The sequence below is a fragment of the Myxocyprinus asiaticus genome, chromosome 24 (assembly GCF_019703515.2).
Source record: "Myxocyprinus asiaticus isolate MX2 ecotype Aquarium Trade chromosome 24, UBuf_Myxa_2, whole genome shotgun sequence".
NCBI classification, from domain to species: Eukaryota; Metazoa; Chordata; class Actinopteri; order Cypriniformes; family Catostomidae; genus Myxocyprinus; species Myxocyprinus asiaticus.
In genome coordinates, this window is record NC_059367.1 from 10715033 (window position 1) to 10732473 (window position 17441).

General features: G+C 34.8%; 1 protein-coding gene and 1 pseudogene across 1 annotated transcript; both read right to left on the reverse strand.

Annotated features, from left to right (window-relative positions):
* LOC127415363 (phospholipase A and acyltransferase 2-like) overlaps positions 1-623 on the reverse strand; it is a 6536-nt pseudogene extending 5913 nt beyond the window's left edge.
* Positions 624-1931: 1308 nt separating this feature from the next.
* bgna (biglycan a) lies at positions 1932-15614 on the reverse strand. The gene is made up of 8 exons (XM_051652962.1): positions 15445-15614; positions 11693-11959; positions 5129-5241; positions 3770-3983; positions 3448-3558; positions 3080-3173; positions 2706-2844; positions 1932-2612 (listed from the first exon to the last, which is right to left on the reverse strand). The coding sequence occupies exons 2-8, from the start codon at positions 11934-11936 to the stop codon at positions 2415-2417; spliced, it is 1113 nt and encodes a 370-aa protein (XP_051508922.1). The 5' UTR covers positions 11937-11959; positions 15445-15614; the 3' UTR covers positions 1932-2414.
* Positions 15615-17441: the final 1827 nt, after the last annotated feature.

The window sequence follows — 17441 nt, forward strand, 5'->3', positions numbered from 1 at the left end:
TGGCTTACCCTCCTTGTGAAGGGTGTCAATGATTGTCTTCTGGACAACTGTCAGATCAGCAGTCTTCCCCATGATTGTGTAGCCTAGTGAACCAAACTGAGAGACCATTTTGAAGGCTCAGGAAACCTTTGCAGGTGTTTTGAGTTGATTAGTTGATTGGCATGTCACCATATTCTAATTTTTTGAGATAGTGAATTGGTGGGTTTTTGTTAAATGTGAGCCAAAATCATCACAATTAAAAGAACCAAAGACTTAAACTACTTCAGTCTGTCTGCATTGAATTTATTTAATACACGAGTTTCACAATTTGAGTTGAATTACTGAAATAAATGAACTTTTCCACGACATTCTAATTTATTGAGATGCACCTGTATATTCTGTGGGTAATAGAGTAATTATCCGCATCCTAAACTATGTTAACAGTGTCTCTGTGAGTCTAATCCTCGGCAAATTGTACAGACAGGTTACATGAAATCAACCAGAAATGTAATGGTAACGTAAAATATATAGATTTGATTAGTTTCTGTAGTTGTTTTGTAATATTCCATTTAAAAAAAATTTTTTTAGTCAGGGTAACAAGTTAAAACAAATCTTGGTAAGCTTACCTGTTCTGCGTACTCCATCTCTGTTTCTGTTTAGTTGTTAGGAGTAGATACTATATGCTACAAAATAATTGAATTTACTCTGCCAAGCCTTGAAGGTGTGGTCACACAGGAGGATTTGTTTGGAAAGGCTTTTTTCAGTAACAATTTACAATAAGGTTCCATTTGTTAACATTATTAACATGAAGTAACAATGAACAATACTTTTAAAGCATTTATTAATCTTGGTTAATGTTCATTTCAACATATACATTTTTTAAATAAAAAGTTGTATATATTAAGATTTGTTAATGCACTTTGAACTAACATGAACAATTGTATTTTTATGAACTAAAATGAACAAAGATTAATAAAAGCTGTAAATATATATATATATGTTTTATTGTTAGTTCATGATACCTAATGCATTAACTAATGTTAACGAATGGGACCTTATTGTAAAGTGTTACCTTTTTTTTTTACAGTGTCAAATTTCATGTCAGATTTGCAGGTTTATTCACTAAAATCTCTAATTACACTTAAAACATTTAGGCCTAAGTAAATTCCTAACATTCAAGTTTAAAATCAACATGTCACCTTAACCCTAATAAGTTGACTGTACTCATTTGATTGAGAAAACATGTTCCCTCAATTGAATTGAGTAATGATTTCTCCAAAACTTATGTAAATAAGTTCAAATAACTTGGTGTTTATATAGAATGAACATACAGTAACTATACAGGTTAAGTTAATGCAAGTAAACTTAAGTCAGATATGCTGTTTAAATATTGTTGTTTCTACTTTTGTTAATAATTTTAATTGAATTGATTCAATTTTAGATCAAACAACAGCACAGCTAAAATAAAGATCACAACTGATTCTAGTTCAGTAATTAAATAAACTTAATTCTCTAAAGAAATCCATATATACCTGCACTTTAACTACACATGCACAAAGAGAATTAGTCAACAGGGTCCAACTTGACCAAATGAGACACTGATCACCCTAATGGTGACATTACATGCAACAGCTATTTGCAACAAAAAATCTTAATAACTAATCTTAATTACAACTATTTAAATTCCCCCATAACTTCCCTTTAACCAAGGAAACATAATTAAATGATTCAAGTGCAAAGCATTATTTCCCATAGCCTAAATTAACACTTAAAAATATATGTCATTGGATTTTTTTTTTTTTAGATAAATAAGGTCATTGAACTTAAACATTTGAGTTATGAGACCAAAACCTGATGTTCAAATAATACTTAAGACAACTTGATATTTACAGTAATGACAACTTTAGGGTTTACAGTGAAGGATCTTGTAATGGCAACATAAACATCCACAACACAATCCAAAACTTTATTATTATCATTATGAATGAGTGACAGTCAGCCATCCAGAATGACAAACCCTTATCTTATTATTTAAAGATGCAACCCCTAAAAACTAACCAAATGAAGCAGTTACATCAGAGCAATGAATCTGAGTTAATTCAGGAATCATCAATGCTGTAATAATAAACTAAATTAGACAGAAAGGTATTTTTAAGGAGTACATACAGTATGCATTAAATGTCAATGATCTATTCAGCAGGGAATAACACACATAAATAGTTTTAAATGGAGAGGTTTGACTTTTGTTACCCGTGGATCATTAACCACTTTGGGTTGACAAAATTATTTTGTATGGAGGCCATGCTTCTTCCAAAATATGCCTTCATGGAAATGTGCATCCATTCTCTTCACTCAAATATCTTGATGATTTACAAATCCTTTTCCCACTTATTCTTCCACTCGACTGGTTTTGTGATTCCCAAGGAGTGCATCTTTTATTTCTTGTGGTTGCCGAACTGTACAGCCATGTGGCCACTGACACAGCGGAATGTAGATGGCTGCACCTCCCAGTACCTAATTGGGTTGTCAAAGAGACTGATGCCATTGTAGAAGACCCTCTTCATCCCGAAACTCGTAGGGCAGAAGTCATCTACCCCAACCTCAGTGATGTTGTTTGAATGGAGATAGACAACCTGCAAGACAAGTATGACATGGTTCATAGTATAAATAAACTATAACATCAATTGTTTTGTGTTATACAAATGAATTTTATAACACACACACACCTGCAGATACTTCATATGAGGCAGTCCACTTGGCACATTGGGCAAACGGTTGTTGTCAAGGTGCAACTCTCTCAGATTGGACAGGTAAGACAAAGCACCATGCTCAATGTGGCGAATCTGGTTATTGCCAAGGCCCAACCTAAACATAAACACAGAGACACATAGGGGTTATCAGAGCAAGAGAGCTGGAGTCTGATATACTAGACTACATTTTAACCAATAGACTAGAGGACACCAAAAGCAAACGTTAGGTCGTAAAAATAAAAATAAATTAATTTACTTTCATTTTAGTACTCAGTAAAGGCACTATACAATCTGCTTCCATATATAAATTATATTAAACACACCAGTAATTATGAATGCTAAGGAGTTACCTCTGCAGATGGGTGTACTGGCTGAGGTCCACCATCTCAATGGCCTGAATTTGATTATGGTCCAAATGAAGCTCATTAAGACTGCTGGGAAGGTCTGACAAGAATAAGTCACATTCCGTATAAAAACAGAATGAGACAGATTGTGTTTGGAAAAGAATTGGACACATTCCATATAGAAAAGAATTCAGCATTCCATAACACAAGACAAAAATACACCTCTGTATGTATGTATGGTACAGCATTATCATTAAACCATACTAGTTAAAATACATATAATACTGCCAAAGAAAATGAAATACAACAAAATGCTAAAATAAAACAATTAATATTTAATTTTAAATTCAATTATCATCCTTCATTCTCATTACCTCTGGGCACACCAGTGAGCTTGGCTTCAGAAATGCGCAAGTAGTTCAGTTTAAGGCCCATGAATGCTCCAGGTTCGAAACCACTATTCTGGATAGGATTACGGCCCATCTCTGCAACATCGACCAGAATTTGAGGCACAGATCAAGTGTTATAAATTCACTTTTATTTACCACCTTGGGTTAAAGGTAGTTCTCAATTAAGAAACAATTAAGTGCAGTGCAGTACACCATAAGCAAGCATTATCTGCTTTAATATTATAAATTATACCATATGAGGCACATTAAGGAATACTCACACAAACACGCATACACTTTGTCTTACCAATGACATGCATGTTTTGCAGGCCCGAGAAGCTTAATGCCGGAACCTTCTTGATGTGGTTGTCATGGATACGCAGCTCTACCAGGGATGGTGGCAGGTTTTTGGGAATGGAGGTCAGAAGGTTGTGGGAGATGTATAACTTCTGTAAACGCTTCAAAGGGACGAATGCCTTGGGGTGAGTTTTGGAGATCTGATTATACCGTAACACGAGAGCCTGTAAGGGACAGGGGCATAAGTGAAGTGTTAAAGACAAATCCTTATCTCTCTTATATTAGACTGTTTCACAGTTGTAATATCGATGAGGTGGAATGGATTACTTCATATAAAGACATGTGTAATTATATTTAAAGGTGCTGTAAGCGATGAAGTTTTTCATGGAAAGGTGAAAAAATGTCATACTCCCTTTAAAATATTAATGACATAAGTGTCAAGACATATCTCACCAGTCTCTGTGAAAGCTCTAGACTCTGTAAACAGCAAACAAAAATGTGTCCGCGGGCCACAGTCAAGGATGCTTTCTGTCTGTCAATCATTTTACGCGTTCTCATAGTATTGTAGTTTCAGCAAATTATTGAGACGTAATGCCATTTTAATGCCATTTTGTTCATTACATTTGTCAGTTGAGGGCGCTATTTCACTGCTGTTGTTTTTCAAAACCGCATCTACTGAGAATGATATAGCTGCAGGCAGTACTCCAAAAAGGAGGTGGGAGCTCCAAACTGCCATTAAAAATATAAGGATCCCCTTACCTAACACTTTCCCTAACCTTAACTGTAAGTGGAAGTAAGGCCCCCATTTGGAGTTGGCGCAACCTGCTTTTGAAGTAACCATGCCCCTTCTGGAGTAACCCCGCCCTCTTTTGGAGATTCAGCCCCCATTTGGAGATCTCTGGCCTGCAGCTATACCTACTTGCATATCAGTCTCAATCAAGCTTACTTAGTATGTTTGGAGTGTAGGATTTTGGAAAGAGAGGGCGTGGCTAATCCAACGGCTCAATTTGTGGAAATTCTAGAATGGCTAAAATCATTTACAGCACCTTTAAAGCCATTTACACAAATAGGACATGTTTCTGGATCAAAATCATTTAATATCAAGCAGTCAGTGTCCTCTCTCTTTGTAGGGGTAGGTTTTAGGGTTAGGATTAGGGCTATGATTGGTTAAATGGAATGTTGTTGCATGTTAATCCCAGAACATGTTCTACTTGGGTAAATCACATTGTGTTACAACTAGTCTGTAATGTTTTGATAACAAGAAGAAATGTTCTTTGAATGTAAAACATAAGTCACAATATAGGACCTGATGATTCACAAAAGCACATTTAATTTTAATGCACATTATAAAATAAAGATTTAGCCTCACATAGAGGTTGGTCAGTCCCTTAAAGTCTCCCTCTCTAATCTCAGTGATCCTGTTGCTCTGAAGGTCCAACAACAGTGTGTCTGCAGGAATATCATATGGCACATAACCTAAACCTGTTGGAGGAATAATGCACAAACAAACAAAATTAAACAGAATTGCTTTGTGAAAATGAGGTATGTTAAAACATCTATATTGTGAAACATTTAACTTAGGCTTGAAAGATGTTAAACTGTAATTCACTACATGGCAGTAAGTGAGACAAATTTAAGGGTGTGTATATTTGTCATGGTAACATAATGTCAAAATTGACACTATTTATATTTTTGATGACCCTGTTTACATATTATTTTGCACAATTTATCTGTGCATATAAATCCAAATAAGAAAAATGTCTGGGTAATCTTTCATCAAAATGTAATGCGTGCCCACCTTTGAAACAACTTTCCTTTTCGGATGAAATCACCAATTCCTCTTATTTTTCAACCCTTCCCTTCAAACATCTGACTCCATTCTGGTATGTAACTCCCACTTTTCATGATCTAATCAATTCCAGGTGGATGAAATCAAGTTCCATCCAACATTTTGTTTAACTGAGTATCTTCTTTTGCATGTCAGTTTGTCTGATTAGGGGTTGTGAATGCATATTTACTTAAAATGCTATAGCGCCTTTACAATGACCAGATATTACAACAATGCAGAAAAGATACAATAATAAGAAACAGGAAGAGACAAATTAGCCTTTATTGTCACACTTTATTTTACACTGTCTGAAACAACTGTTTTTACTGTGAATTTACATAAGTAAGTGCTAAGTAATATTAATGAGCAACTGCTGTATGTATCTGCTGTGTAAATGCTTTGTGCATCTGGATATAAAAAATAAAAAAAATAAAAAAAACCTTTGTTATAGTTATTACTTTAGTAATTAATTTAGTAACGTAACATGTGTACCACAGACACTGTAAAATAAAGTATTACCAACCTTTTTATTAACATTACATTCATCAAATTAATAATCACACCTCAAATGTAATTTAGTTTATTGCCATCAAATGGAATAGAAAGAACACACTTAATTTAAGAACATTTCTTCAGTATCTTTCATCTGAGTCTTTGGGTTATCCAAGTTCACTTGTAAACTTTTCAGCGAGCTATAATTTGGAAAATGTTTGGTAATTCTCTGGTCTTTGTTGTTGTGTGCTAGCATTCGTCCCTTCCTATATAATTAAGATGGAGCCGGATGAATTATCCACGTAGCACATTACAACGTGGAGAGAGAGAAAAAGAGAGCTGGAGAAAGAAGAATAAATGTATTTTATGATACATCTATTATAGCTGAATCATAAAACACAGATAGCAAGGGCAGCTGTGCTTGGGTGGTGCCTGGCAACAACAGAAGTCGTGCATTTGCTTTGAAATTAATCATTCCTGGTGAAACCAATATAATAGTTTATGGCACATTCGCTGTACCGAGTAGACTGTCTGTCTTCTCAGGTGATCGACCACACACCACATGTGCTGTCTGATGTGGATGGCCTAGATTAGTGGTGTGTCTGAGCTGGTATCCGTTCTAAAGCAAAATTTTATTCTGCTTTCACTCATGCCTTTGATGTGGATGTTAAAACCTAATAATTCCTTTTTTTACTTCAAGCTTAAATTTATGCCTGACATGCCCCAGTTTCAGTCACAACGTTGATTTATTTATTTATATTTAAACTCATATTTATGACATACAGTCAGTGTTGGATAAATTCCTTAAAATTATTAATCCACTACAAATGACTAATTATTTCTATATGATCACTTTACTAATTACTGCATTGAAAAAGTAATTACATTACTAATTACTTTACTTTTTCTTTTTTTTTCTTTTTTCTTTCTCCCCAATTTGGAATGCCTAATTCCTAATGCACTCTAAGTCCTCGTGGTGGCGTAGTGACTCGGACAGTCAGTCCGCGCATTTTATCACGTGGCTTGTTGAACGCATTACCGCGGAGACATAGCGCATGTGGAGGCTTCACGCTATTCTCCGCGGCATCCACGCACAACTCACCACGCGCCCCACCGAGAGTGAGAACCACACATTATAGTGACCACGAGGAGGTTACCCCATACGACTCTACCCTCCCTAGCAACCGGGCCAATTTGGTTGCTTAGGAGACCTAGCTGGAGTCACTCAGCTGCCCTGGATTCGAACTTGCGACTCCAGGGGTGGTAGTCAGCATCTTTACTCACTGAGCTACCCCCTAACTTTTACGTTTTCTTGATCATTGATACACACAAGTCATACACTTTTTCCTTCACAGTGACTCGTTACAGGGCCATAATTCATGTATTCTACATAAATAATATAGTAAAAAGAAGCATAACCCTATAGTGTACTTAAAAGTAATTAAATTAACTGAAAATCAGTAAATTAAATCTGATTACAAGAATTTAAAATTGAATGCATTACACTATTTTTTTAAAGTAATAAGATTATAGTAACTAATTACTTTGTAATTGGATTACACCCAACACTGCATACAGTGGATCCAAAAGGTATTTGGACACTTACTCTAAAAGAAATGAATTGTAATTTTTATACATATGCATACAATCATGACCCCCTCACACAAGATGAGGACACTAGTCATATCAGTAACTTTATAAAAATGGTTTAAATCTGCATGCCAAATACTACTAGCTTAATCTCAGTAACCACCCTGTTATTGGACACTTTCACTCTTGAATTAAATTAATCATGGCTGACTGTGAATTTCTACAATGGCATTTGTAACTGAAAACTATTGATTTTGAATGACGTTGTATCCATGCCGCTAGATGTCACTGTAAATCCAAATGACACAAACAAAAAAGTTACTGAGTGCACCTTTAAGCCCAGCTAAAAAATACATGAATATATTTGCATTAGATATAAAAATATCAAAGGAAGTGGCATTTATGAAAAAAAAAAATAAAATAAAATAATAAAACGATAGCACAAACACACTTTCAAGCAAAACATATCACAAAAGAAATTTGTTAGGCTTCAAATGATAAAGCATTAGATTATGCTCAAAATTCAGCAATCCACTAAAAGTCACCTTGGTACCAGTTGATTAAACAGACAGTAGATCTAAAGTTCTTCAGCTTAAATTGGTCTGTGCTTACCGAAATTTGAAGTACTGCCCACAGTGGCCAAAGCTGGAAGGGTTATTGAATGTACGCATCACCCCAGTTTTACGGAGACTGTCCGTCACTCTGGACTATAGCGCAATGACGTAGGAATTTAATCTACTACGTAGTCGATTTCCACGACATACTGGATGTTTTAATGTGCATGCGCACAGCTACATATTACATTAGATTCTCTTTACGATATTATATGGCATATAGCCTATATGCAATTTTGTTTGACAGGTTATATTAGCGGGGTTGGGGAGTAACGAAATACAAGTAACAGGAATACGTATTTAAAATACAAAATATAAGTAACTGTATTCCACTACAGTTACAATTTAAATAATTGGTAATTAGAATACAGTTACATTCAAAAAGTATTTTGATTACTGAAGAGATTACTTTGCATTTTATTGTCATTTGTTTCATTTAATATTTAGTCCTTTCAGATGGAAAACATTTCTACATATAAATGATGTGATCCAAAGTGCATTTGAACAGCGGTGAAACACTTTCTTATAATGTGTTACATTCATACGAGCAGACAGAGAAGTAAGTCTGAAGTAAGTTTGGAGCAGAAGAAATAGAAATAAACCTTGTGTAAATTGTCATCTTTACGCTAAGCTAAAATGCTATTTCTAGCCATTTTACATGCACAGGTTACCAGGCACGATCATACTTTTTTATCAAGAAAATTCACGTTGGATCATAATTTTTTTTTTCTAGTAAGACCTTTGATATTAGAGCAAAAATGTTATTCTTGATAATAATTTTTGTATTGTTTTCCTGTAAAAATATCTAAAAATCCTTAAAACAAGATCACTTTGATTTATCTTGTTTTAGAAACAACACTGCATAAGATATTTAGGTTTTCCAGAGAATGTATTTTTAACATGTGTATTCTGTCTTACTGTACTGGCCGAGTTTTTATAGTCAAAACAAGTGAAAAAATCTACGAGTGCTGAAGAAGTAATCCAAAGTATTTAGAATACGTTACTGACCTTGAGTAATCTAACGGAATACGTTACAAATGACATTTTACAGCATGTATTCTGTAATCTGTAGTGGAATACATTTCAAAAGTAACCTTCCCAACCCTGTATATTAGTGGCTAACTAAAAGTTGGTATTTTAACTACTGTGGTAGACATCTGTGTCTGTATAAGCTTTAATGTTTAAATTCATCCATATAGCAAATGTTATTTTCTCTAAGGCAGCTTCAAAGTTTGGTGTTTATTTAAAATACTGGATATATGCATTGTTTTGTATTTTATCTCCACGAAACTGCTCTAATAAACCATTGCAGGATACATAAAGATAATCCAAGATGACGATGAGTCTGTATACAAAAGGGAGGTTGAACAGCTGGCTCACTGGTGCAGTCAAAACATCCTGGAGCTCAACACGCTCAAAACAGTAGAGATGATAGTGGACTTTAGGGGGAACACCCCAACATTGACCACGCTCACCATTCTAAACAGCGCTGTTTAGCTGTTGATCCCCTGGCAATTTCACATACAACAATCTCTAGAACTGAATGGTGCCAAAAACAAAAAACATCCAGTGAGTGGCAGTTCTGTGGATGGAAACACCTTGTTGATGAGAGAGGTCAAAAGAGAATGGCCAGACTGGTTCGAACTGACAAAGTCTACGGTAACTCAGATAACCACTCTGTACAATTGTGGTGAGAAGAATATCATCTCAGAATGCTATTCTGAGATGCGGGTTGGCGCAGGTTTGGCGGCACGAAGGGGACCTACAAAATATTAGGCAGGTGGTTTTAATGTTGTGGCTGATCGGTGTACATATAATTTTTTTGTCTTATTGTGTATTTCTATATATACTTATATTTTCTATTTACTTTTATTTTTATTCTATTTAAAAAAAAAATTTTTTTATTATTATTTGTGTTATTATCTCTGTCTTGTTGTTGTATTGTTTGTGCACTGGAAGCTTCTGTCACCAAGACAAATTCCTTGTATGTGTAAGCAAAATTGGCAATAAAGCTCATTCTGATTCTGATTTTGATTCTGATTCTGATTTGCTGTCCAAAATGTAAGGTTTACAGACAGAAAATATCTATCTGTAACTGCATAATTATTCTCTTGTCTTACAGAGTTGTTGTTTCACAGATGTGTAGAAGCAGTCATCGGTGTGTAATAATCATTAACGTATGAATCATATAAAGGTTATATATTTCTCTGTCCCTCTGTGATATGCATGACAGAGTATAAGACACGTTATACTAAAATAAGAAAAAATCCAAATCGAAAAAACAAATTCACTCCAAATACTCAGCAACCTCTCATATTCTTTAGAAGACTAAAATCCCTGATGCACAAAAGTTATTAGTAAACTATACTATTCTATTAATATAAAAAAAGTTTAAGGAAATGCAATCATTATTCCACACTCTCACTTTTTATTTACACATAACGCTACAAAATGTACACACTGGATAAAATGTTTGCATTAAATACTTCCAGTATATCATGGCTCCAAACGTTTTAAATCCAAGTCCATTTAATCCACTACGTAATGGATGTCTGTGACGTAGTAGATGAAATACGCAGCGAGGACCTCTTCTGTGAATTGTCCACAGAGTGGCGCCAAAAGTGAGTTGTGTTTAGTTGTAAATGATGTAATACAGTCAACAGAAATGCATATTTTTTAACTAATAATATACACCCTAACACAAACCCCAACCCTAATGCTAACCATCAGTGGAGTGAATATATATTTTTAGAGGGAAAATGCAACCTCCGAATCGCACTCATCAATGGTTTTGTGAATGCAGTTACTTCCTGGTTTCCACAGGACGACAACTAATTTGAGGCTACTCACGCAACGCGTTATCAGAAACACCACAAGAAAAGATAAACACATTCAAATCGATTAAAAAATGTCTGATGGAAGTGACTCAGCAGACAGTTACAGGAGTACGGGAACATTCCATAACAACATGTCGACATCCCTTGTGATCATATTAAGTTAAAAGTAATGGCAAAATTGCTTTACTGAAGTTAGTTTTAAGCAATGGCATCATTGGTTTGCAGATGCCAATTGATTTGATATTTTGTATCTAATGCAAGGAAATTCAGACATTTTTAAGTGAAACTAAAGTGTCCAAAGGTGTCAAAATATTTTTGGGGCCAGTGTATGTGTGACTAAAAGTGTCAATCTTATGTGAAAAAAGACAAGCAAGTCTTTGATCTTTGACTGATGTCAAAGGTTGGCAATTATCAAATAAGATGGATGACACGAAGGAGACGTTGTATAACTCATTCTATCTTTATCACAAACTGACATGTCTTCACTCTTTAGACTATGCAGTTTTTTTTCCTCTCGTCTGTTTATAGCGAGATACCATCTACTTCATAAGCACATATCATCTTAAGCCCACCTAAATCTGAGCACTGTACCACTCTGAGGTCACACCGACAGCCAAATGGACAGGTGGGGTGTTCAGGTTGATATGGATCCACAGCTGAGCCTTCTTCCTGGTCTTTCATCATCATCATCAGCTCCTTCACATCAATGTCCTTGCCAAAGTCCCAGAATCCTTTCTGCTCAAAGGGAAGGGCGGAGGAGTGGAGGGGCAGGTGGATAGTACAAAGAAACAGGAGAGCCACACAGACTGACAACATGGTGGCTAATACAAGTTTTTAACCTGTGAAAAAGAGAGAGGGAAAGATAATGAGAAAGAAAGAAGACATTTAAATATGGCAGTAGAAGAACAATTTCTCAACACACTTCTTACAAAAACCATAAATGCTACTTTGGATCCAAGAGCTGATTTTGGTCAAATCCATCATTCTCTGGTGTTATTAAGCTTTCATTATACAGCTGCCTCACCGACAGTCGCAATAAACCAATCTGCTCTTCACATCTACCAAATGAGAAATTTGTAACTAAAACTAAACTCAAGCCAGTGAAAGAATTATTTGGGTCAGATGCACCAATGTGTGCAAGTGTGTATTTTCGTAACCTGTTTTCATCTCACAGTCACAGCTGGGGATTTTTTTTTTTTCCTCCCAGGGCTGTTATAACATCATCTGAGTGTATTTTTGTATAATTTGTCCAGATGAATTACAGCTGAAACCACAATGATGAAACGTCACTAGGAGACTTGAGTGAGCAAATAAATCAAGCCATGATCATCCTTAGATGAACATGCTACTCCCAAACTTTTTTATTTAAAAGGTCACAGAGGTCACAACAACACTATACAATGCATTCAAGGTATACATTTTATCAGTATGTCTGGTTCTTGGGAATTGCACCCATGACCATGGCATTTTAAACATTATACTCTACCAGTTGAGCTACAGAAACACACACATATTGCTGCAGTTCCATCCTAGACAAAAAATTGAATGCTGAGGTTTTGCTCTTTCATAGCCCAGGTGATCGTAAGATGTTTTATTTAAAGAAGTATTCCGGGTTCCAAGTTAAGCTCAATCAACAGCATTTGTCAACATGACTTGTTGCTCCTTGTCTTTAAAAAATAAAAAAAATAAAAATCTGGGTTACAGTGAAGGCACCTACCATAAAAAGGTGAACGGAGCCAAAAAGTAAACTTCAAAATACTCACTGTTATAAAAATATAGCCATAAGACGTAACCAATATGCGTGTTAACAATTTTAGTGTGATAAAATAGCTTACTAACCTTTTCTGTGTAAAGTTATATACTATTTTACAACTTTATTACCATGATGACATAACACCGACAACTCTGCAATCCCAATAATTAAGCAGTCTGCCGTAAAAACAACGATTTTAACTTTACAGCTCAAATAATACACGTAATGCAACTGTATTTATAAAATTATTAGCTTCACATTTCTGCCTTTAAACCCTCCAAAAACTGGCCCCATTCACTTCTATTGTACGTGCCTCACTGTAACCTCGATTTTTGCTTTTTTTAAAGGAAAAGGAGGGACCAGTTAAAATAAATTTTTGTGGTAATTAACATTATGCCACAAATGCTGTCGATTGACCTTAACTTGTATTGAACCCGGAATATTCCTTTAAATATCAACTTTGTCTCAGATGTTTACCCAACATTCCTTAAGAGATTTTAAATAGAAACAATTGAGACAATTGTTGACATGCAGAACAATAATAGATATATTATAGAAGTATATTGCTGGCACTTTATAACAAGGTTGTTTTCGTAAACATTATTTAACTACATTAGTTAACATGTACAGTACTGTGCAAAAGTTTTAGGCACTTGTGAAAAATGTTGCATAGTGAGGATGTCTTCAAAAATAATGCCATAAATAGTTTTCATTTATCACTTAATGTCAAACAAAGTCCAATAAACATAAAAAAAAAAGCTAAATCAATATTCGGTGTGACCACCTTTGCCTTTAAAACAGCACCAATTCTCATAGGGACACCTGGACACAGCTTTTCTTGGTTGTTGGCAGATAGGATGTTCCAAGCTTCTTGGAGAATTCGCCACAGTTCTTCTATCTATTTAGGCTGTCTCAATTGCTTCTGTCTCTTTATATAATCTCAGACTGACACGATGTTCAGTGGGGGGCTTTGTAGGGGCCATGACATCTGTTGCAGAGCTCCCTGTTCTTCTATTCTAATCTTTTCTATTTGTAAAAGTAACGTTTGGGAGTCTAACATTTATATTTCCTATTGACACACTAAAGCTGAAGATATAAATAACCATCTTAAGACAAATTATTTGGTGAAACATCTTATGTGCCTAACACTTTTGCACAGTACTGTATATATATATATATATATATATATATATTATAGAAAGATATATAACATGAACATGAACAGTATACTCCTAGAAGAAGAAAAAAAGGTTTCTTAGAGTTCTGTATACATTTTCTAATAAGAGTGTACAGTCAGTATAGGATACAGTAGGCCTATAGGAGAATACATTTTTTGAGAAATGTTTATTTTGAAATCTCTGACTTTGATTGCAGATTCTGGTATCTTAGTAAATCTGAGCACAGTTTGAGACATTGTTGCTATCTCTTTAACTTGTGAGGAGACACATGAGCAATTACTAGGAGCTTTTATGCAGGATCAAATCTGAGAAGCAGGACCAAAAGTCTCCATTTGCTCTCCATTTAATCTCAGTGTTGTCTAGGAGAAACCATTGGGATATTAAAGATTCCATTTGTGATTTTGATTTTTAATTAAATTCAATCCACTTGTTATTTTAGATTATGTGACCATCCATATCAGCATGAAGGAACTAGTTCTTTTTCTGTGCCACGTGTTGTATGTGTGGTTTTAAACTGCTTCTGAGCTCTCTTTCTCTCTCTCTAAATTCCCTCCCACACCCTTTACCACAGAATGCAGAAGAACCATATTACTGGCAAGTTTAACGGATTGTTTTTGGAGAGCCACCCTGATTCATGCCCTAAAACAAAGACACTGAATAAAATCATGTACTCTCAAAAAATGATGACATTGCACAGCCTGATTTTGACCATTGCCTAACAAGTGCTTTTAAGGATTTTTTTATTTAAACAAAAGTAATTAACTGTTTTTTATTTATCCCCTCTTTTTTTAACCAGGTAAACTTCAGGACATTGAGTAAATCTACGTTTGAGCTTGCTGTAGATAGGTCAAGATGTCTCTAAGAGTTTTTTTAATGACAATATACTCTGGCTCTTGCTTATCCAGAACAGCAGCCATAAATAACATCCTAATGAGCAACTAGGGTTGAGATGTCTTAGGTGAGTCATTAGCGCTCTCATTCAAAGATATATTATTATCTGAATGACATCAAATGGTCATTCAAGCCTAAATTAAATCTCATATTGAAGAGATGAAGGTGGGTATTCTATCAGATAGGCTTATTAAAGACTAAATAACTAAATGCTGTAAAGATTACAGACTTGACATGGATGGCTGAGTGTCGCAGAAAACATGAAACTAATGTAGGATCCAAGGAGGCATTTGGGTTCGTTTTTAATTATAAACTCAAACACGCTTTGCACTTCACACATTGACCTGATCACGATGGAAAGTAGTGAAAAACTTGCATGCAACCAATGAATTACCAGAATAACAGATTACAGATTTTAATGTGCTATGGAAATGCAGCAGGTGTGCAAAACTGGGGAACAGGTTAGAAATTGCATTTAAATGACTGCATAAAAGCATCTTACCTGATGTGCGAGATGTAACTGTGACTCTGATTTCTTTTTTTTTGTTGTTTTTTTTTTCAAAGTTTGATGGCAAATAGATTTTATGGTGTGATCATTGTTTTAGATAGTTCCAGCAGTTTTCCAGCAATGAGCAGTACCTGCAATTCAAAACACAAGGCAGCTGGAGAAAAAGAGGAAAACATTTTGAGACATTCCCACTTAACTTGTAATTCCCTCCCACTGTTTCTTTCTCTTTTCTGTTTTGGGTGAAGAGAGACAGAGTGAGAGAGAAAATTAGACAGTGGGAGCATGTGGGTCACCAAAATACCATAGTTACAGTTATTTTTATACCTTTTAAGAATCTCTCATTTATTTACACTGACAAAATGTTGCCATCGTAACTTTTGCATAATCAGTTGTTTTAGGCTATTATCAAAAAAAAAAAAAAGGTTACCAGCAGTCTCAATCAATCTGTGCCTCTCTTCTTATAGTTTAACGATACTCATGTGTTTATGTCCTATACAATAGAAATATATCTCTGGATTCTTATTAAGCTTTGTTGCTAAATCTTATCCCTCACATTGGATCATTTTAATCAATAACATTAAAGGATCATGTTAACAGGCATATTGTTTACTATTGCCTTGTGGCATTGCCTTGTGCCTTGTGGTCCCATTCACTATTCTAAGTGCCTCAATGTAACCCAGATTTTTATAATCCCAGTAATTTAATTTAAGATTAAAATTTTACAGCTCAAATAAGTTATAACACAAGATTTAAGTGCTTTTATAAAACAATAAGCTTCACATTTCTGCCTTTTAACCCTCCAATAATTGGCCCCATTTACTTCTATTGTAAATGCCTCACAGTAATCTCGATATTTGCTTTTTTTAAAGAAATGGAGGGACAAGTCGAAAGTCATTTTTGTGGTAATCAACATTATGACACAAATGCTGTCGACTGAGCTCAACTTGTAGTGAACCCAGAACATTCCTTTAAGTCGAAACTACAGCAATGTTGGGTTGACAAAGCATTGCCTGAAAGTTTAAAAAGAGATAAACAATTTCAAACAATTTAAATCTAAATCAAAACAATGCATTTCAATTGTATGACAAATTTCCATCAAACTTAATTGAGTCATCTCTAACAAAACATATTTTGAATTAAGCATAATATATTCAATTAAACTTAATATTTATTCTTTAAAAACTTCACATTTCTGCTTAATGTATAATATTGTAGATTATTTAAAGATTACTAAAGTCAGTTTAATGGAAATTTGTCATACAATTTAAATATGTAAATCTTAAAAATAAGACTGAATTATTATTTATTTTAAGTTTGAGGGTTATATAGGTCTGACAGACAGAGAGGTAGGTAGATAGACAGATTTAAAAGTTTGGTCTTGGGTTATGTATTTTGAAAAAAACCTAACTTAAGTTTGTACAATACAAAAGTGTCATTAGTATGCTATGTGAGGACAGCTGGCACTTTGAAAAATAGGCTTGTGTTATATTTACTGAAATGTGGCTTGATTGTATGACACAGTAAAAGCCAAAGTGAATACATCTCTTGCTACAGACTTCCAGGTTCTCCCACTAGACTGATGTTACTCAGGGATATGCTCTTTTAATATAAGGACGTTTTTCTTCATGGTTTAGGACACGGTCCACGCCCGGGAAATGAAGAACAGTCACAGAAATATATACATCAACATGGACTCAATGTAGGGACGGTCCAAAGAAAACAAATCTAGGCCTGCTGTGAAGTAGCAAAAGAAGCATTTGTGGCAGTGAGTTACCACTTTAAGAGAAGAGTTGCTCTGGAAATAGAGCAACCAGAGAGTTTTGTCATAACACTGAATAATGAAATTGCAACTGTGTCTAGTTGCTCTGTGCTATTTGCATCTGTTATGACGTGGTTTATTTACATAAATATTGACATATTTTGATACTATACTTATATTGCAAAGTCATTAAAATAATAATTATTGATGTGATGCTTACATTAAAGACACT